We start from the raw sequence: 15062 nt of genomic DNA on the forward strand, positions 1-15062 counted from the left end.
TCCGACAAAATAACGTTTTATACGTTGCTTCTGATTTTTACAAAAACAATAACAGCATGCAACGCAGTAAGCACGTGCATAGTTTGCTGCTGTCTGCAATGTCACACTTCTTTATTGATTCTGGCACTGGGGGCGTTAAAGTTGCTCATTTTCAAATCCTACACACAGTAGCTCCAAAGATTTAAAAATTAAAAATAAACATCCAAATGTATCCACAGAAAGGAAGATAGAAAGAAAACACATGGAGGAAGAGAGGAGGCCTTTAAGAATGGACACAGGGGTTAAATCCGATTTAAAATGTTGCGGTATCTCCAGCTACTCCATCCCTCACCCCGCCCCTCTCCGTGTTTGCTGGTGTCGGTCCGCCGCCGTGAGGAACCTGCAGTGACCGCACGGTAGACTTCATAAAGAAGGGGGGGGAACCCTCGACGCACCGATGACACAGGAGCGACACTCAGATAGACACAATGTCCCACAATAAGTCTTCATTGACGCCAGCTGCTGTGGAGAACCTGCGGAGAAGATCCGCGGCGGATTCAGGTGAGACCAAACTACTTCTGCTTCTGAAAGCTGCTTTCTCCACCTCCATTTCGACAACCCCCCTCCTGCATTTGTCCCTTTAAAACCCGGGCTGTCAGAAGTTCTCTTTGCGTTTTGTGTTTATTTCTTTGCTTCTTTTACATTTGACTTTGTTTTTGTCGCGAGCGCGTTCATCAAAGTCACCTGTGCTTCCAGACGTCCCTCCGGTCTGAGCTAAACGTTGAGAGGACTTCCTGGAGGACTTTCTGTTTGACTGTCAAACTCTACAGAAGTCGCTTTATTCCGAGAAGAATTGAATTCATTATAAACTTCTAAACGTTACTGGGGTTACTTTTGGTGCAGCCTACGTTTTTTTATTTTTTTTTTTTAATGTTCAGACAGGTTCAGGATTGTGTCTGAAATCGGAGGCATGTGTTCTTTTGCCTTGTAGTGATAAAAGCTGTTCAATCATAATGTAGTTTATTCATCTTGTTTACATCATGTTAGTTTGGTGGGTTGACAAAAGGAGAAATAAGCAACCATTGATTGTTGCAAACTTGCATTCCTCGGCTTTGGCTGTTGCATGAAGTTGCCAACTCACTTATCAAAGTAGTTTTAAAAAGGCGCCAGGCCAAAAGTAGATATCAGCTTTCTGTGGAATATTATTTATGAATGTGTGAGTCTGAAGCATCAGCTTTTAGTTGCTTCTGAAATCTGTCCATTGCACCATTAAATCCTAAACATCACACATTGGGAGTAAAACATTATAAGCAGATGGATTATTTACAGTACAAGCGTCATGCTTCTATATTTAATTGCAAACCATAGCATAGTCAACTGAGTTCTTGTGTGTGTTGCAATGCATTTATAATGTGATCGGTCTTGGCAGACAGCAATTGACAGAGTGGGGGAAGAGGGGGACACTCTGCATGACTCTCAGGAGGTTTTTGTTAGTCACACACATTTCCATGGCTGGAAGGCGTTGGTGCTGGACGTCAATCACGCTCTACACCTCTAATTCAATGATACCCCGCCGTGAGGTGACTTTGTGTGTAGATTCATCATTTCAATGCACCACCTCCTGTCTTGGTTCAGCATTGTTGCACAATTTGCAAAAAGTTATTTGTGATGTTTCCTTATCCAGAGAACTCTGTAGATCCTGAACAGCATCCCCGGTTTCCACGGCGACAGTGGCAAACTGATTTGCTCTGCGTTGGCCCCCAGCATCCGGAGCTAGGCGCAGCGGAGACGCCCTCCCCGGATGCTTCTGCCCACCAATTCTGCCACTACACACCGAAATGTTTCCTCACCGTCCACAGAGGTGAGTGTCCCAGTTTCTTTGGGGGGGGGGGGGGGGGGGTGATTATCATGTGGGATATATTTTCCCATCTTGCCATGTGGAAGAGTTTTCTCACAGCTGTGATCTGCCGCAGGAGGACTCGGTGCCTCACAATCTACTCCCTCTCGCTATGGAGAGGAGGTTTGGGATGAGGGCACCACAAAGACTACAATCAGAGCTGAGAATGAGGTGGAGGCGCACAGGGAGGCCAACAACTACAAGGTGGGACACGACTGGGTTAAGGCGACACTTTCACTTTGCACCTAATCACTCAGTATCCTTTTGCAGGGGGTGTATGCATGGCTGAAGAGGAAAATGTGGAGTTGAACTGAGTTATGTGTTAACAATACCAGACTGTTTTTACATTCTTTTATGTGACATCCTTTTAATCCAAAATCACGCTTTTTTTTTTTTCAGTTTGGCTTCAGAAAGTGGAAGGGCAATGTAACGGAGAAGCCCATTGAAGACCGATCGGACATCATCAAAGAGCTCCACTCTGATCTTAGCATCGTTAAGCCTCAAGGTCTTTTTCTTCATGTTCTATCTTTGCGCATTCATTCTGTTTTAACAGGACCTACATACTCATACAGGCAGATACGGAGTTGAAAGCAATAACCTGCGTTTGTGATCTCTCCTCTCCTCCAGGCTCAGTGGCCACCTTTGGGAACATACTTTATGTAATTTTATTTGGATGGTGGATATCTTTAATCTACCTCCTCATTTGTCCTGTCATGTTTATAACAATCGTCGGTGCCCCTTATGGTACGTATCCTAAAAACCAGCTGCATCACTGAGCGTATTGTAATGTCCTCTGAAAACTGGAACATCGTGACATTTCTTTTCTTGTTGCTCTTTCCAGGCAAACTTTGTTTAATGATGGCGTGGTACTTTATTTGGCCATTTGGGAAGTCGATAGAGAAGGTAACTTGTTCAATAGTATAATAATATTCCACTATTTAAGTGTCGCAAAAGAAGCTGAGACGTGCTATTTACATGTTGCCAACAAGTGATGTCCTGTTGTCGTCTCTGCCCTTTTCAGGCTGATGATGTTAAGAGATCTACTGCAAAGCCTCCAAAGTTTGAGGTCATTCCTGAAGACGGTGAAGACAGTAGGGAAAAGGACACTGCGCCCCTTCTGATGTCTTCCCCAATCCCTGTTGTGATCCCTGTCCCAGAACCACCAGCTAGAAGAACTTCGAGGCACTGGGTAAGAAAGTCAGAATCTTAACCACTTGGTGCATCGAAGCTTCATTAATATTTCTTTGTATGATTTAAATTGTTCTTTGTCCCTCTCTGCAGTGTCGCATCAGCACTTATGTTTGGCTGTTGCTGGGCTACCCTGTCCTGACTGTGGTCCACTCCCTGGCCTGTTTGCTCTCCTGGCTGCCGGTCTTCACTATACCTGTAGCCAAGATGAACGCTCGCGCACTGACCATCGTCCTGCTCATGGAACCGGAGGACATTCAGATTCACAGACTGGAAAAGGTACACATTAATTTTGAATGAAACGTCAGTGGTTAGTGGAGAATAATCCAAGATGGCAGCTGCTCTACTTTGCTTAATCTGAACTAAGGTGCCGGAAGTATCAACAAGTCCAAACTGATTAAAGGTATCTCTTTCGGTGAGGTATCAAGGCAAGGAATGTGTGCAATATTTTCCTTCCTTTGCAGCACGGGTCATGCTTGTCAAAACATGAACTGCAAGGTTTTTATAGTCGCCTTATTAGCTACGGAAACATCTAACTGAAGCGCTCGCCATGCATCTACTATTTGCTTTTAAGGGGCAGTTCAATCAAATCACAAAGAACACAGCTCCCCCAAGTGGTATGTAACATGTACTGTACATAACCTGCAAATGTTTAGAGACCTCTAACACTGTGGACAGTTGTCATTGGGAATTGACTTCAATAGAAATATCTCTACATGAACATTGTAACCAGGATGTTGTTCATGGAAAGACGTGTTGCTGATGCCACTAGAGGAAAGCAGAGAAAGGTTTTTTTTCTTTTGATTTGTGTGAACTGGCCCTTTAAACCTCACCCGTTAGTTGATTGTTTGCATCTAATGAATGAATTTGCAACTTGAGGTGAGTGTTTTATGTTCTCTTTTGCAGACGTTTGGGTGTGAGACCAGAGTCCTCTTGTGCTGTTATCATGCTTTCAATGCGTATTACTACAAATACACTGTCCAAGGAATCAACATTTTCGCTCTCAGTATCCTTTTTGCACAGTTCTGCAGATGTACATGGTAAATACAGTACTGCTGTCTGTCCATTTGTTCTCCTTAAGTCTCTGTTCCCTGCAGACCTGCTCCCCCTGGTATTTATCACTCTCATTATTGGCTATACTGACCGTGAACACCATTTATGCAGCGCAGAGACCAAGTTTGCCACAGCCATCACCTCTATCATTCCCCTATCCTACTATATTGGCATGGGTATTGCCAGGTAAGGTTTTTTATTTTTATTTGTGGCCAGTCGATGAATGTGAATGAAAGGAGAAAGTACATCCTGGAGGTGTAATTTGAATCATGAATTATGATGCACTATACATAAAATGGTTGCTTTATTGATAACCGCATATTCCCTCAGCATTTCTGCACAGAGTAACTTCGCAGTGGGAGCAGTGGTGAATGCGACGTTTGGTTCCATCTCGGAGATGACCTTTTACATCACAGCACTGCTGCACGGACACAATGCAGGCACCAAATGTTATGAGGAGATCGTTAAAGCAGCGCTCACTGGGACCTTGCTGGGGTGTATACTGTTTGTACCTGTGAGTGCCCGAGAAGGACAAAACGAACACATGTACATGTCAGTGAACGTGCAGCATTATGATCCTCTGATATGATTCTAAACCTCTTGCTGACTTGTTTGTCAACTGCACAGGGTATCTGTATGATCATTGGGGGCATTAAGCACAGGGAGCAACAATTCAACAGTCGGTCAGCCGGAGTGAGCTCGGCTTTACTCTTCATATCCGTTGGAGGTATGGATGGCAGCTGCACGTGTAACTGGTTTTCATACAGTTTGTCCTCCACTAACGGATTCATGAAACCTGACCCTCATGTTGTAATATCGTCCCTAGGTGTGTTCGCTCCCACCCTCTTCTCAAAGGCCTTCGGTAATCTGGTGTGTGAGAGCTGCACCAACATCCCAGGCAATGGCAGTGTGCCCTTCGTCTGCAAAAATTGTCACTACGACACGGTGAGTTTGAAAAGACTTCTTAATTCCAGTTTTGTCCACTGTACCTGCATTTGGAAATGACGAGGGGAGCAGCAGTGTGATTTGTGCTTGCAGTGCTTAAATGACTTTATTTTTTTTCTATCGACACATTCTACACACTTCTACCATGAAGATTAAATATGTGTGGTTCTCCACAGTTTGATTATATAAAAGGTTATCAAAAGGATATCATTTTTAATGTTCACCTTCGTTTTTTTTTTTTGTTTTGAACAGAGTCAAGCTGTCCCACAATTGATCCTGTCCCATATTGAGTAAGTCCAGGTGCTACATGCATATTTATTTTTACTTCGCAGCATAATTAAGTTTTCAGGTTGTACGTCCGTCCCATTCTCGTGAATGCGATATCTCAGGAACGCATGGAGGGAATTTGGTGGTCAAAGGTCACTTTGACCTCAGAAAACACGTTTTTGGTCATAGCTGAAGAGTTATGAAGATTTCACACAAATGTCTAATAGAATAAGATAAAGACGTTTGGACAGACGTGGATGTAAACTGCAACAAGACGCGAGGCGGTAATTGTAGTTTTAAAGTTATCAACTCAGTAGTGTTTTAACTAGTTATTAAATACAAAAATGTTTTCCAGGCCCCTGGTGTACACAATCTCTGTGCTGCTGCCCGCTGCATACCTGATCGGCCTCATCTTCACACTGAAAACCCACTCCCACATCTATGATATCCATATCAGCGAAGGTCAAGGGGGCCATGCGCACGGTGTTCAGTACGCCCATGAGGGTACCGGCATCTACCACCCCACTGGTGAGGTCACCACTGGCCATCACCTTGTAGCCAACGCGTGTATTAATGCCAGCATTGTTTCCACCGGCCACGTTGCAACAGGTGTGTCTGTGCACGTAGTGTTTTGGGTGAAGGAGCATGAAATAGCGAAGCACTGATGCCTGTTGCCTGCTGTATTTGTGCATGTGAGGAAAGCCTTTCCCTTGCAGTGAGGTAAAGTTGTGCCTGTGCATGACAGAACCCTTAAGCATGTGAGGGTGAAGAACCTAGACACGGGAGAAAGTTTAGACTTTGAACTCGATTGGATGGATGTGAAAGGGGAGGAAAAACCTTCTGCTACGGTGAAGTAATTCAGAAATGTTAAAAATTCGGTAAGCTTATCATGTGTATTCAACCAGCAGCTCATCATGTAGTCCACTGGTCCCGGTGGAGGGCTCTTGGAGTGCTGATTGCTGCCACAATATTGATGGCCTGCTGCGCTGACCTCAGCACTCAGAACATAGAGCCCATCCTGACCCATTCCTACATCTCCCAGGTATTAAAATGCTGTATTCTTTAAAGAGGAAGGCAAAATGTTGCTTAGATTCAGAGTTTAATGTAGTTTTTATGGAGCCTCGATGTTAACGGATGTGTTTAGACTTGAGGACAAAGAATTGTGTACCTCAGTGTGTGTCTTTGTACTTGATGCTGCCCCACCTTTTGCAGTACTTCATCGGTGTCACCGTGTTGGCCATGGTGCCAGAGCTTCCTGAGATTGTCAATGGGATCCAATTTGCACTGCAGAACAACATCAGCCTGAGGTACGGGTACACTGTGCTGTTGAAGTATAGTTTTTATTTATCGCCTGAATTCTTCCCCTTTTATAAAGACCACACTTGAGCAATGATATATCTGGTAATATTAAATATATAATTTATGCTTACTAATGCATAAATAATGAAAATGTAATAGTTTGATATCTAATTTGTTATTTTACTGATTTATGAATATAGATTTTCACATTGTTTATACATTTCGATTGAGCCATTGTTCAAATTAACAAGAGTGTTATAAACTTTTCAACTTGAAATGTGTTTTTGGCTACAGCCTTGAAGTGGGCAGTTGCATTGCTGTACAGGTCTGCATGATTCAGATCCCGCTGCTCGTACTCTTCAATGCCTTCTATGTAAGTTCAATTCAAAAGTGTAATATTAGAATTTCCTAACAAAATGCAGTTGTTTCAATCCTGACTTTCTCCTCCCCAGGATGTTGGATTCGTGCTTGTGTTCAGTGATATTCATCTCTGGGCCAGCATCTTCAGTGTCATTCTGGTCAACTACATCTTCATGGATGGAAAATGTGACTACTTTCAGGGTAAGTCAGGATGCAGATTTCTCCACATTAGATATGGACATCATACATTTAAGAGACCAAGAGAGAATATTACATGTGTTAGCAAGCTAGTCATGTCTAACTTCTAAACCATGCAGTAATGAGTGAGCAGGTAAGAGGAAGCGTGCCTGCGGTCTGTTTTTTAGTAAAGTTTAATCTTGAATTAATATGTAGATTCATAATCAACTGTTTCCTTTGCAGGCACTGCTCTAGTGGTGGTCTACCTCATCCTTTTGTCCCTTTACTTCTTTGCTCCTCCTCCGCCCTCTTGTTGACCTGCTTGCCAAGAACAATCCTAAGGCTCCGAACATGTTAAGCCACTACAGAAATACACTTACTTCATCTGCAGGTGCTGTGGATTCAGTGGCACAAAACATGGAAAGTGATTTTGGATTGAGTTTTGAAAGTTGACAGCAGAGTTGTAAGCGTACAGCTGTCTGCTTCTTGTCAATATGTGATTGACACATTCCCACTTCTGGCTGTCGTAAAAATCTGTAACTTCAATTTTTTTTGCTCTTGCATTTATGTAAATTGGTTGTATTCATTTTTGGTTCTGATATATTGTAATAAGTGGTTTATACAGGACATAATAAATGCATTCATTTACAAAACTTCTGTGAAATAAGACCACTCTTTCAACCAGGGATTCACTTCCTACATAGCTTGTTTTTTTTTATTTACAGAACTTTTATTGACATTATTCCAACACAACATTCACACAAGCCTACTGTACAACATTTTAGTGGTCATCTTTAAAACTATATCCCATAGTAAAGGTTTGATTGTTAATTTTAAAAGCAGGAAATGACATCATGCACAAAGTAGTTTTATGTTGAACATAAAGGGGCAATGTAAAGAAGTGCAGGCAGATCAAACCAGAGAGCAACATCCCTTCCTGGGTCTTCCCTCTCATTCATCATTAGAATCACTTTATGCAAGTTTCAATTATTTGGCATCTGTTTAATGAATTACACATAGGAACTGTATATGTTTTATCAAGTGCTTTTAGGACTAATACCCAAAAGGCCCAATATGCTGCATCCTGTCCTTAAGTCTACCGTCTGGCTTTTAACGGAAAGAGAATAGTGTCCTTGAAACAGCATATGAAATAGTTATTTGACACCAAGATGTTTAGTGATTATATTCAACAGCTTGGTCAAAAATAGCTAAAATGTTCACTTTCTTAAATACACAATTTACAACACAAACCCTTTTGTCTAGATATGTGAAGATCTTATACTGCCTATTGATGAAATGTCAGCCTCATAAAAAGTCTGAAAAAGGCACTGCAGTAAAAAGAAATGTTGGTATCATCATGCTACTAAAGCAACTCCCTGTGCCAAACATGTTGTGTCATCAACAGAAAGGGAGTAAATGTCTTAACAGAATGAAGTCTTTATTCGAATAAAAGCATTTAAATTTAATTTTAAAGAGCACCAGATTCACAGTGATGTGTTGCACGGTTTGGTGTACAAATGAGACCTGAAAGCAAATGGCATGGTAATGAAACAATTTTGAAGATACCCACCCTTAATCATTTTTGCAGACTAGGCTGTAACATGATGTATAATGGGAAATACAGGAAATACAAGTGCTCAAACATGGGCGAATCCAGCATTGAACCTTTCCTCCGTACCCTAATTAAGAGCATCCAGTGTTTCTGCATGTTTTAGCTAATTTACCACAAATACTCGAGACCATTTTCAAGGCATATAATACTTGAACTGAAACGTTTTTCCTTCCCTCAAGGCAGACACTGGTTTTCATTAATATAGTATGAAAACAACTTAAAAAGATATTTAAGATTGGTAATCCCTCAAAGTGAATATCATGTCTGCTTGTCACAAAATCATTAAAAAAAAAAAAAAAAAACTAAAACAGCATGTTGGCAGAAACAAATTATAAATGAGATTTGGATTAAATTGGCTATAATGTGCAAAAACACTGGCATGATCCTTTAGCAAAACTATTGTCTTCCATGTATTAGACTTAGAAGATAGATTGATTATGAGATCTATTTAAAAAGTAAACGTCCACAAATATGCAAGACAAAGTGTGCAAGCGGCAATCAGATGATGAAAGAAATGTAGTCCTTCAAATAAATACACATGCATTCTTCCTTTGCGCAGATTTTTTTAAAGTACTAGAGAAGGCAGATCTTTTTCTTTTTTACATTTGAGAGATGGTCCTTGAAAATATGACATGGCAAAATAAAGTATTTCCAGCTGTCACAGTTTGGAGGATAAGAGGGAATTCTTGTTTAGCTTGACACAAAGGCATCATGTAAGTGGGGGGGGGGAGTTGGGTAAAATCCATAAAACATTTAATTAATTTATCTTCACTGAAACGGCAAAAAAAGAAACAAAAAAGGCATCCCATTGTTTTTGGTTTTAAGGCGGGGCTACGTTAGGCAGGGGAGGGAGAGTGCGTTTTCCAGAGAATTTTGCTATGAATTGAATTCTGTGCTCTGTCAGACCTCAACTCCTCCCAGTCTGTCCCATCCATTCATTTGTCCGTCCTCCGCTGTGCGGCCTATTTCAAGCGTTCAATGAGTTCCTGTGTGAGGCCCAGGTTGAGCAGCTGCATGGTGGGGAGTGAAGTCAGGTGGGGAAAGGCCTTGAGGAGCTTCTCCCAGCATAGCTCCAGCAGGCTGGGCCCAGCCAGCCAGATCTTAAACAGAGAGCCAGTTCTCTTGTTCTCATGGATGTTCACTACGCCACCATGGATATACATACAGCCAGCCTTGGGACAGAGTGAAGCAAAGAGAGGAAGATGTAAATATTATATTCAGTGTAGCGTTTACTACCCGAGGTTCTAAGCTCAGTTGACAAGTGATTAGAGACGGTAGTGTTGTACTAACTGGGGTGACAGCAGCACAGTGGAAGTAGGCCGGCTCAGGCATCACTGCTGGTAGTTTACTCCACTGGAAAGTCTGCAGGTTGATCTTCCACAGATCAGCTAATATCAATTCCCCGTTGTAGCCTCCACAGATATATACATCTACATCAGAAAAACGAATGGTCAGATAGTGTTCACGTAGTTGTGCACGGCAGGAAGTTACTTTCAAAACATACGAGGATGCGATATCAGATATCAGGAGCACCAGTTTATCTTTGAAGCAGGATTACAGAAGTAGGATTTCGTCTTTTTTTTTATTTTTTTTTTTTTTTTAAATCTGGTGATATTGGTTGCACAGCATTATTGAAAAGTTCTCACCATTTCGTATTTGTACACAGCTATGGCATCTCCTAGGAGCAGGGTACCCTGTCAAAACACACACATTTTAGCAGGCTGTGAAAGAGAACAAAACAGGCTTCGTTAAAAGTGAGGTGCGGAATACAGACCTATTTTATCGTGAGGTTTAGTTGAAATCTCCTCCCAGGAATTAGTCTCCAGATTGTAAGCATGTATCTATTAAAAAGACACAACATTTACTGTTAGTCTAGCAGTGATTTAGATTGAAACTGTAGCATAAACTGGAATAAGCATGTTGAATTTGAAATTCTGTCTGGCACACAGTTAAATGTCTTTGGCGAGTATACCCTGAGTGGTGTAGTACCTTGTCCAGAGGGTAAGATGTCCAGGACGTTCCTCCTCCCAGAATGTAGATCCTCTGTCCGTCATGTGCTATTTCATGTCTGTACCTGTGACACACACAATAGCACGCCATGTCATGGAATTTTTACTTTGCTGAAAAGATCCTTTGGCCGGGTTTGTTCCTGCAGCACATTCAGGCGACATGAAGGCGTACCGTTCCTCAGGCAGGTCGTCTGGAGGGTTGTTGGGCTTGAGGTGAATCCACTCCCTGGTGGTCAGGTCCAGCCTGTGCAGGTCTGTGCTGTAGATGTAACCCGTCGTCCCTCCAAACACGTACAGGAAGCCATTTATAATAACCATAGCCTGAGGAATAAAGTGTCAGTCAGAGTTTTGTATATCCACTGGATCCAACAACCAGTCTCAATACTTCAAAACCCATAATTGAATTTGACCCAGTGAGCAATCAAAGGAGTGATTTATGAGGTTACCTGTCCATATATTCTGTTGGGCTTCTTCCCCCGACAGTTGAGTAGTGACCATCGCTTGTACTTCACGTTACAAACGTGTACGTCATTGCCATTATTCTCACCAAAGGGAATCCCGGTGCCACCGAACACCAGGAGGTTGTTGCCGTGCAAAACAGCTAAGGAAACAAAGCAACACCAAACTCAAAATACAAACACATTAACAGAAAACTGGATTTATTTTTTCTTTTGTGTGTAAAATACTAATGGTAAGTATTGAAATGTTCAAATCTATTAAATAATGTTTCACCTGACATAGACGCCAGCTCTGTGGGCATGTAGCCCTCTGTTCGAATCTGCTGCCAGCAGCCGGTGGCAAAGTGGTACCTCCAAAGTTCCCTAAACAGCGGATAGTCTTCATTCTCTGAGCCTCCTGACTCATCGTAGTCAGGGTTGTACCCTCCAAACACATACAGGTTAGTGTTGTCCGCAACACAGCGATGCCCACTGCGGGCAGGGGGCATACGATGACCTGGAGAGGGAGGAACAAAGTTTCATAGGATGAGGAGGGGAGGGGCATACTAACAGAGACACGAGACAAGAGTCACAACGTTGTGAAATCATGATAAGGCATTTATCGGTCCTCCTTTTCACAGAATGCCCCGACAGAAAGCAGGGAAACACCATCTTGCACACAGGTAGTCACAGGTTGAACATGCCCTGCCCTGAAGACAGACTTATTCCTTTGTGCACTGCGTTCACACCCAGTTGAATCTCAACTTAAATACATCTGCTTGGAGATAATAAGCCATAAAAACCTTAAACGATACTTAAGCGATCGGTGCATCCTCATTACACTATACGGTGTATGTAGTGCAGTCCAAATGAAATGGCACTCTGCCACTAAAGCTGACAGACAAGTCTATTCATATACAGTGCTGTATTTAAAATACAGAATCACACAGTCACCACATCATCTGCCAGGCCGACATGTTTTACCTTATAAGGAAAGCTTTGCAAATAGCAGGGAATAAAACATTACCACAACACTAAGATGTTTGGCCTGAGGGATAAGCAGTTTTCTATAAACGGGCGCACGATGACAGAATGCAGAGCACATTAATCCAAATAGAATAATGTACCTTTGTTTAATGTACTAAGAATAGAACCTACATAGAACTCAGAACAGTGATGTTTCAGCCAACCAATGCATTGTTAATGATCACGTTTGTAGAGGAATGTAGAGCGACGCCATGATTGAACATCCGCACTGATATAAATGTAATGCCAGTAACCCAACACAAGTTTGGCGAGTTTTATATCACTGTCTCACACCTAAATCAAATATTTCAGAATCGTAACAGGCCATGATTTACTGGCAGATGCTTTTGTAAAGAGGACTAAATAGTGCATTCAGACTCATTAGGAAGAAGAGCGATATTTGATCAAACTTAGAGGCATAACCCTCCCAAATAAACAGCTAAAAGTGTGTTCAGAAAGCTACGTATGACCACATGCTCGAAGGGAGTGTCACATTCACTTCTGACATGTGAGACAATGGTGTCTATCAGTCATCAAGGCCATTGAATACGTTTTGCAGCTGCGTGTTGATACCAGTCAGAGGAACCTGAGTTGGACTGTGTGACTGTGCTTTGGCCCCAGGTGTGACTGGCCTTGCCAGCTGCAGTCTATATCTGTGGTACACAACAACAACAACAACAACAACAACAACAACAACAACAAAACAGAAGAAAGAAAACAGAACATGACCAGGATCTGTACCAACGATGTACCACAACATAACTCTAATACTAACAGCCAAATGGAAAATGTTAGGAACCAAAGACTCTCTTTCTCCACACATGACAGATCTCAATCATGTAACGTTATGTCCATTGAGTACTATAGATGATTATTATCAATACTTGGTCCCCAGCCCTGAATCTCCTGGGAGCCCTGCAGGTCTATAAAACCTAATCAATGATCGTGTGTGAGGCCATATAACTATAACTAAGTTACCTGTGCAGCTGAAAGACACGTTTTTACAAAAAAGTGAACGACTATGACTAAGCTACCATCTCCATTCATTTAGTAACACGTGATATATGGTGGCTATAAAGCTAATCAAAGATAAACATGCATGCTAGCTAGATGCTAGCTTGAGCGGTAAGCTTAGCAATGTGAGCGGTAGCGGTTACGGGAAACGTTTCCATTCTTAACACGCAAAGAGGGGGGTACGTGGAGCAGCTGATCTCAGTCACACCGTGTTTATTTGACAGGCAGAATACGGTAACGGTAGGTTAAAACCTATCGTTAGCATGCTGTTGACCGACCTGCTAACGTCTCACCGTGCGGCGGCCTGTGTCTCAGTTTCTGGAATCTATTCAGCTGGTCTGGACTGCGAGCGCCTTCAGTGTCCGACATCGTTTCCCTGTTACAATCCAGCCCTGAAGGACGTCACATCGAATAAAAACAACATCTGCTAAAGTGCTGATAAAACATTATAAACCATTCCACATCTCAGTTAGTATGAAGCCATTCACAAATGTTTACCCCCCCCGGGCGTGAGACACTTGGCCAATCAGGAGGCTTGTTATTAGGAAGTCGCGTCATTAGAGATGGGCGGGACTACGCGTGTCGGTGTCCAAAACAACAACATTTTTTTCTCTCTCTGTCCAAGTGCATGGTCCAGGGACCTGTTTGGATATTATTCACGTGGTTAAATAGAAAGTGAAAGTTTTACACTATGAACTACGAACACTTGTAATATTAACACAGGTAATATGTCTTTAATCTTAGAAGGTAAACTTATCTTCATGTCATCAAAACACCAAATTCCCAGAAATATTACCAAGAACATGACCTCAGTATCCTCACTGGTAGCTGTGGCCCACAACAATATCTGGAAAAAACGCATAATAACAACTTTATAAAATAATATCAATGCAGTTTAGAATACGCTAGCCCCAATTAAAAATGAATTGTGAAAAAGTGGGCAGCTGGTTTCTCAGCCATGTAACAGTAGCAAATAAGAAATGTGCATCATTATTGTTTTTGGCAGTTATGTCGTACAAGAAGGACTGCCTTGCATTTCTCAGTTCTAAATCATAAATGCAAAATCTCACTTTACAGATGTCGCTTTTTTGACACCAACTTTTTTTTTTACCTCCATTATGCTTTTTTTCTAACCACTACCTTTAACTTAATGGCAGCGATGGCATCAATAACATCTGTAATTTTAGGACTGAAATGATCACAAACTCATTGACTGAGACCCACAAGGGTGCAGGGGGTTGGAAAAGAAAGCTTGAACGAATAACTGACTGGTGTTTTCAATGATATGCCATTTACTGATTCTAACTTTGAAAACGTGCGTGCACAGTGATAGTCATCTCAAAGAAAAAAGAGGGAAAGAGCAACATCAGTCACCTCAACCAATGTTAAGATCTTTGGAGATGATTAAGTCCAGAAGGAGCTCCTTACTGTGTGTGGGCTCAAACAGTCTGTCGTCATCCAGAATACAACAGAGTTCCTTTGTGTGTGAAGTGGGGAGGTGTTGCCTCAATAAGAACTGCTACTACTGTTGGTCTAACCAAGTTTCAGTTAAACACATCAAATTAAGATTGTGTTGGATGATCAAATCGTAATTTAGAAATGATTTACCTGCCAAAGACCTGACGCGTGTTTAAGTTAATCAAATTTGATAAATCTGCAGATTTAGTTGAGTGCACTTTGTCCAGAAGATGAGTCTGCTTCTGGGCGTTGGTGAGGACCACTGTACCAGGCAGTAGGTCCATGCCCAATAGGAGTGCAGCTTGGCGGCATCCGTTAACATCACATCCAGCTCCCTTATC

At 42.0% G+C, this 15062-nt stretch overlaps 2 protein-coding genes across 4 annotated transcripts; one reads left to right on the forward strand and one right to left on the reverse strand.

Moving 5' to 3' along the window:
- The first annotated feature begins 175 nt into the window (after positions 1-175).
- On the forward strand, positions 176-7875 carry cax1 (cation/H+ exchanger protein 1). Its single transcript, XM_076111874.1, has 19 exons — positions 176-540; positions 1664-1840; positions 1953-2080; positions 2276-2381; positions 2504-2620; positions 2718-2779; positions 2898-3065; positions 3158-3343; positions 3971-4070; positions 4162-4303; positions 4448-4631; positions 4745-5062; positions 5315-5352; positions 5685-5938; positions 6235-6371; positions 6542-6636; positions 6923-7001; positions 7081-7189; positions 7409-7875. Exons 1-19 carry the CDS (start codon positions 468-470, stop codon positions 7480-7482), a joined length of 2547 nt encoding a protein of 848 aa, XP_075967989.1. The 5' UTR covers positions 176-467; the 3' UTR covers positions 7483-7875.
- Positions 7876-8584: 709 nt separating this feature from the next.
- klhdc10 (kelch domain containing 10) lies at positions 8585-13784 on the reverse strand. Of its 3 annotated transcripts, none has more exons than XM_076111865.1 (9): positions 13557-13784; positions 11519-11740; positions 11233-11387; positions 10959-11107; positions 10767-10851; positions 10552-10618; positions 10424-10471; positions 10068-10207; positions 8585-9949 (listed from the first exon to the last, which is right to left on the reverse strand). In XM_076111865.1, exons 1-9 carry the CDS (start codon positions 13630-13632, stop codon positions 9740-9742), a joined length of 1152 nt encoding a protein of 383 aa, XP_075967980.1. In that variant the 5' UTR covers positions 13633-13784; the 3' UTR covers positions 8585-9739. The 3 variants fall into 3 exon arrangements, with proteins under 3 accessions (XP_075967980.1, XP_075967979.1, XP_075967981.1); XM_076111864.1 differs by having other exon boundaries at positions 13542-13784; XM_076111866.1 differs by lacking the exon at positions 13557-13784 and adding an exon at positions 12800-13529.
- Positions 13785-15062: the final 1278 nt, after the last annotated feature.

Source organism: Anarhichas minor, unplaced genomic scaffold (genome assembly GCF_050575085.1).
Source record: "Anarhichas minor isolate MPS153535 unplaced genomic scaffold, ASM5057508v1 ptg000045l, whole genome shotgun sequence".
Classification (NCBI taxonomy): domain Eukaryota; kingdom Metazoa; phylum Chordata; class Actinopteri; order Perciformes; family Anarhichadidae; genus Anarhichas; species Anarhichas minor.

What these genes read in the sequence shown, in the direction of transcription:
- cax1 (XM_076111874.1), top strand. Translation starts at nt 468, where the DNA reads ATGTCCCACAATAAGTCTTCATTGACGCCAGCTGCTGTGGAGAACCTG. An exon ending in AAGATCCGCGGCGGATTCAG is followed by an intron (nt 541 to 1,663) that starts GTGAGACCAAAC and finishes TTCCTTATCCAG; the next exon opens with AGAACTCTGTAGATCCTGAA. An exon ending in AATCAACATTTTCGCTCTCA is followed by an intron (nt 4,071 to 4,161) that starts GTATCCTTTTTG and finishes TGTTCCCTGCAG; the next exon opens with ACCTGCTCCCCCTGGTATTT.
- klhdc10 (XM_076111864.1), bottom strand. Translation starts at nt 13,632, where the DNA reads ATGTCGGACACTGAAGGCGCTCGCAGTCCAGACCAGCTGAATAGATTC. An exon ending in CATCTTACCCTCTGGACAAG is followed by an intron (nt 10,619 to 10,766) that starts GTACTACACCAC and finishes TCTTTTTAATAG; the next exon opens with ATACATGCTTACAATCTGGA. An exon ending in TAAACCTCACGATAAAATAG is followed by an intron (nt 10,472 to 10,551) that starts GTCTGTATTCCG and finishes GTGTTTTGACAG; the next exon opens with GGTACCCTGCTCCTAGGAGA.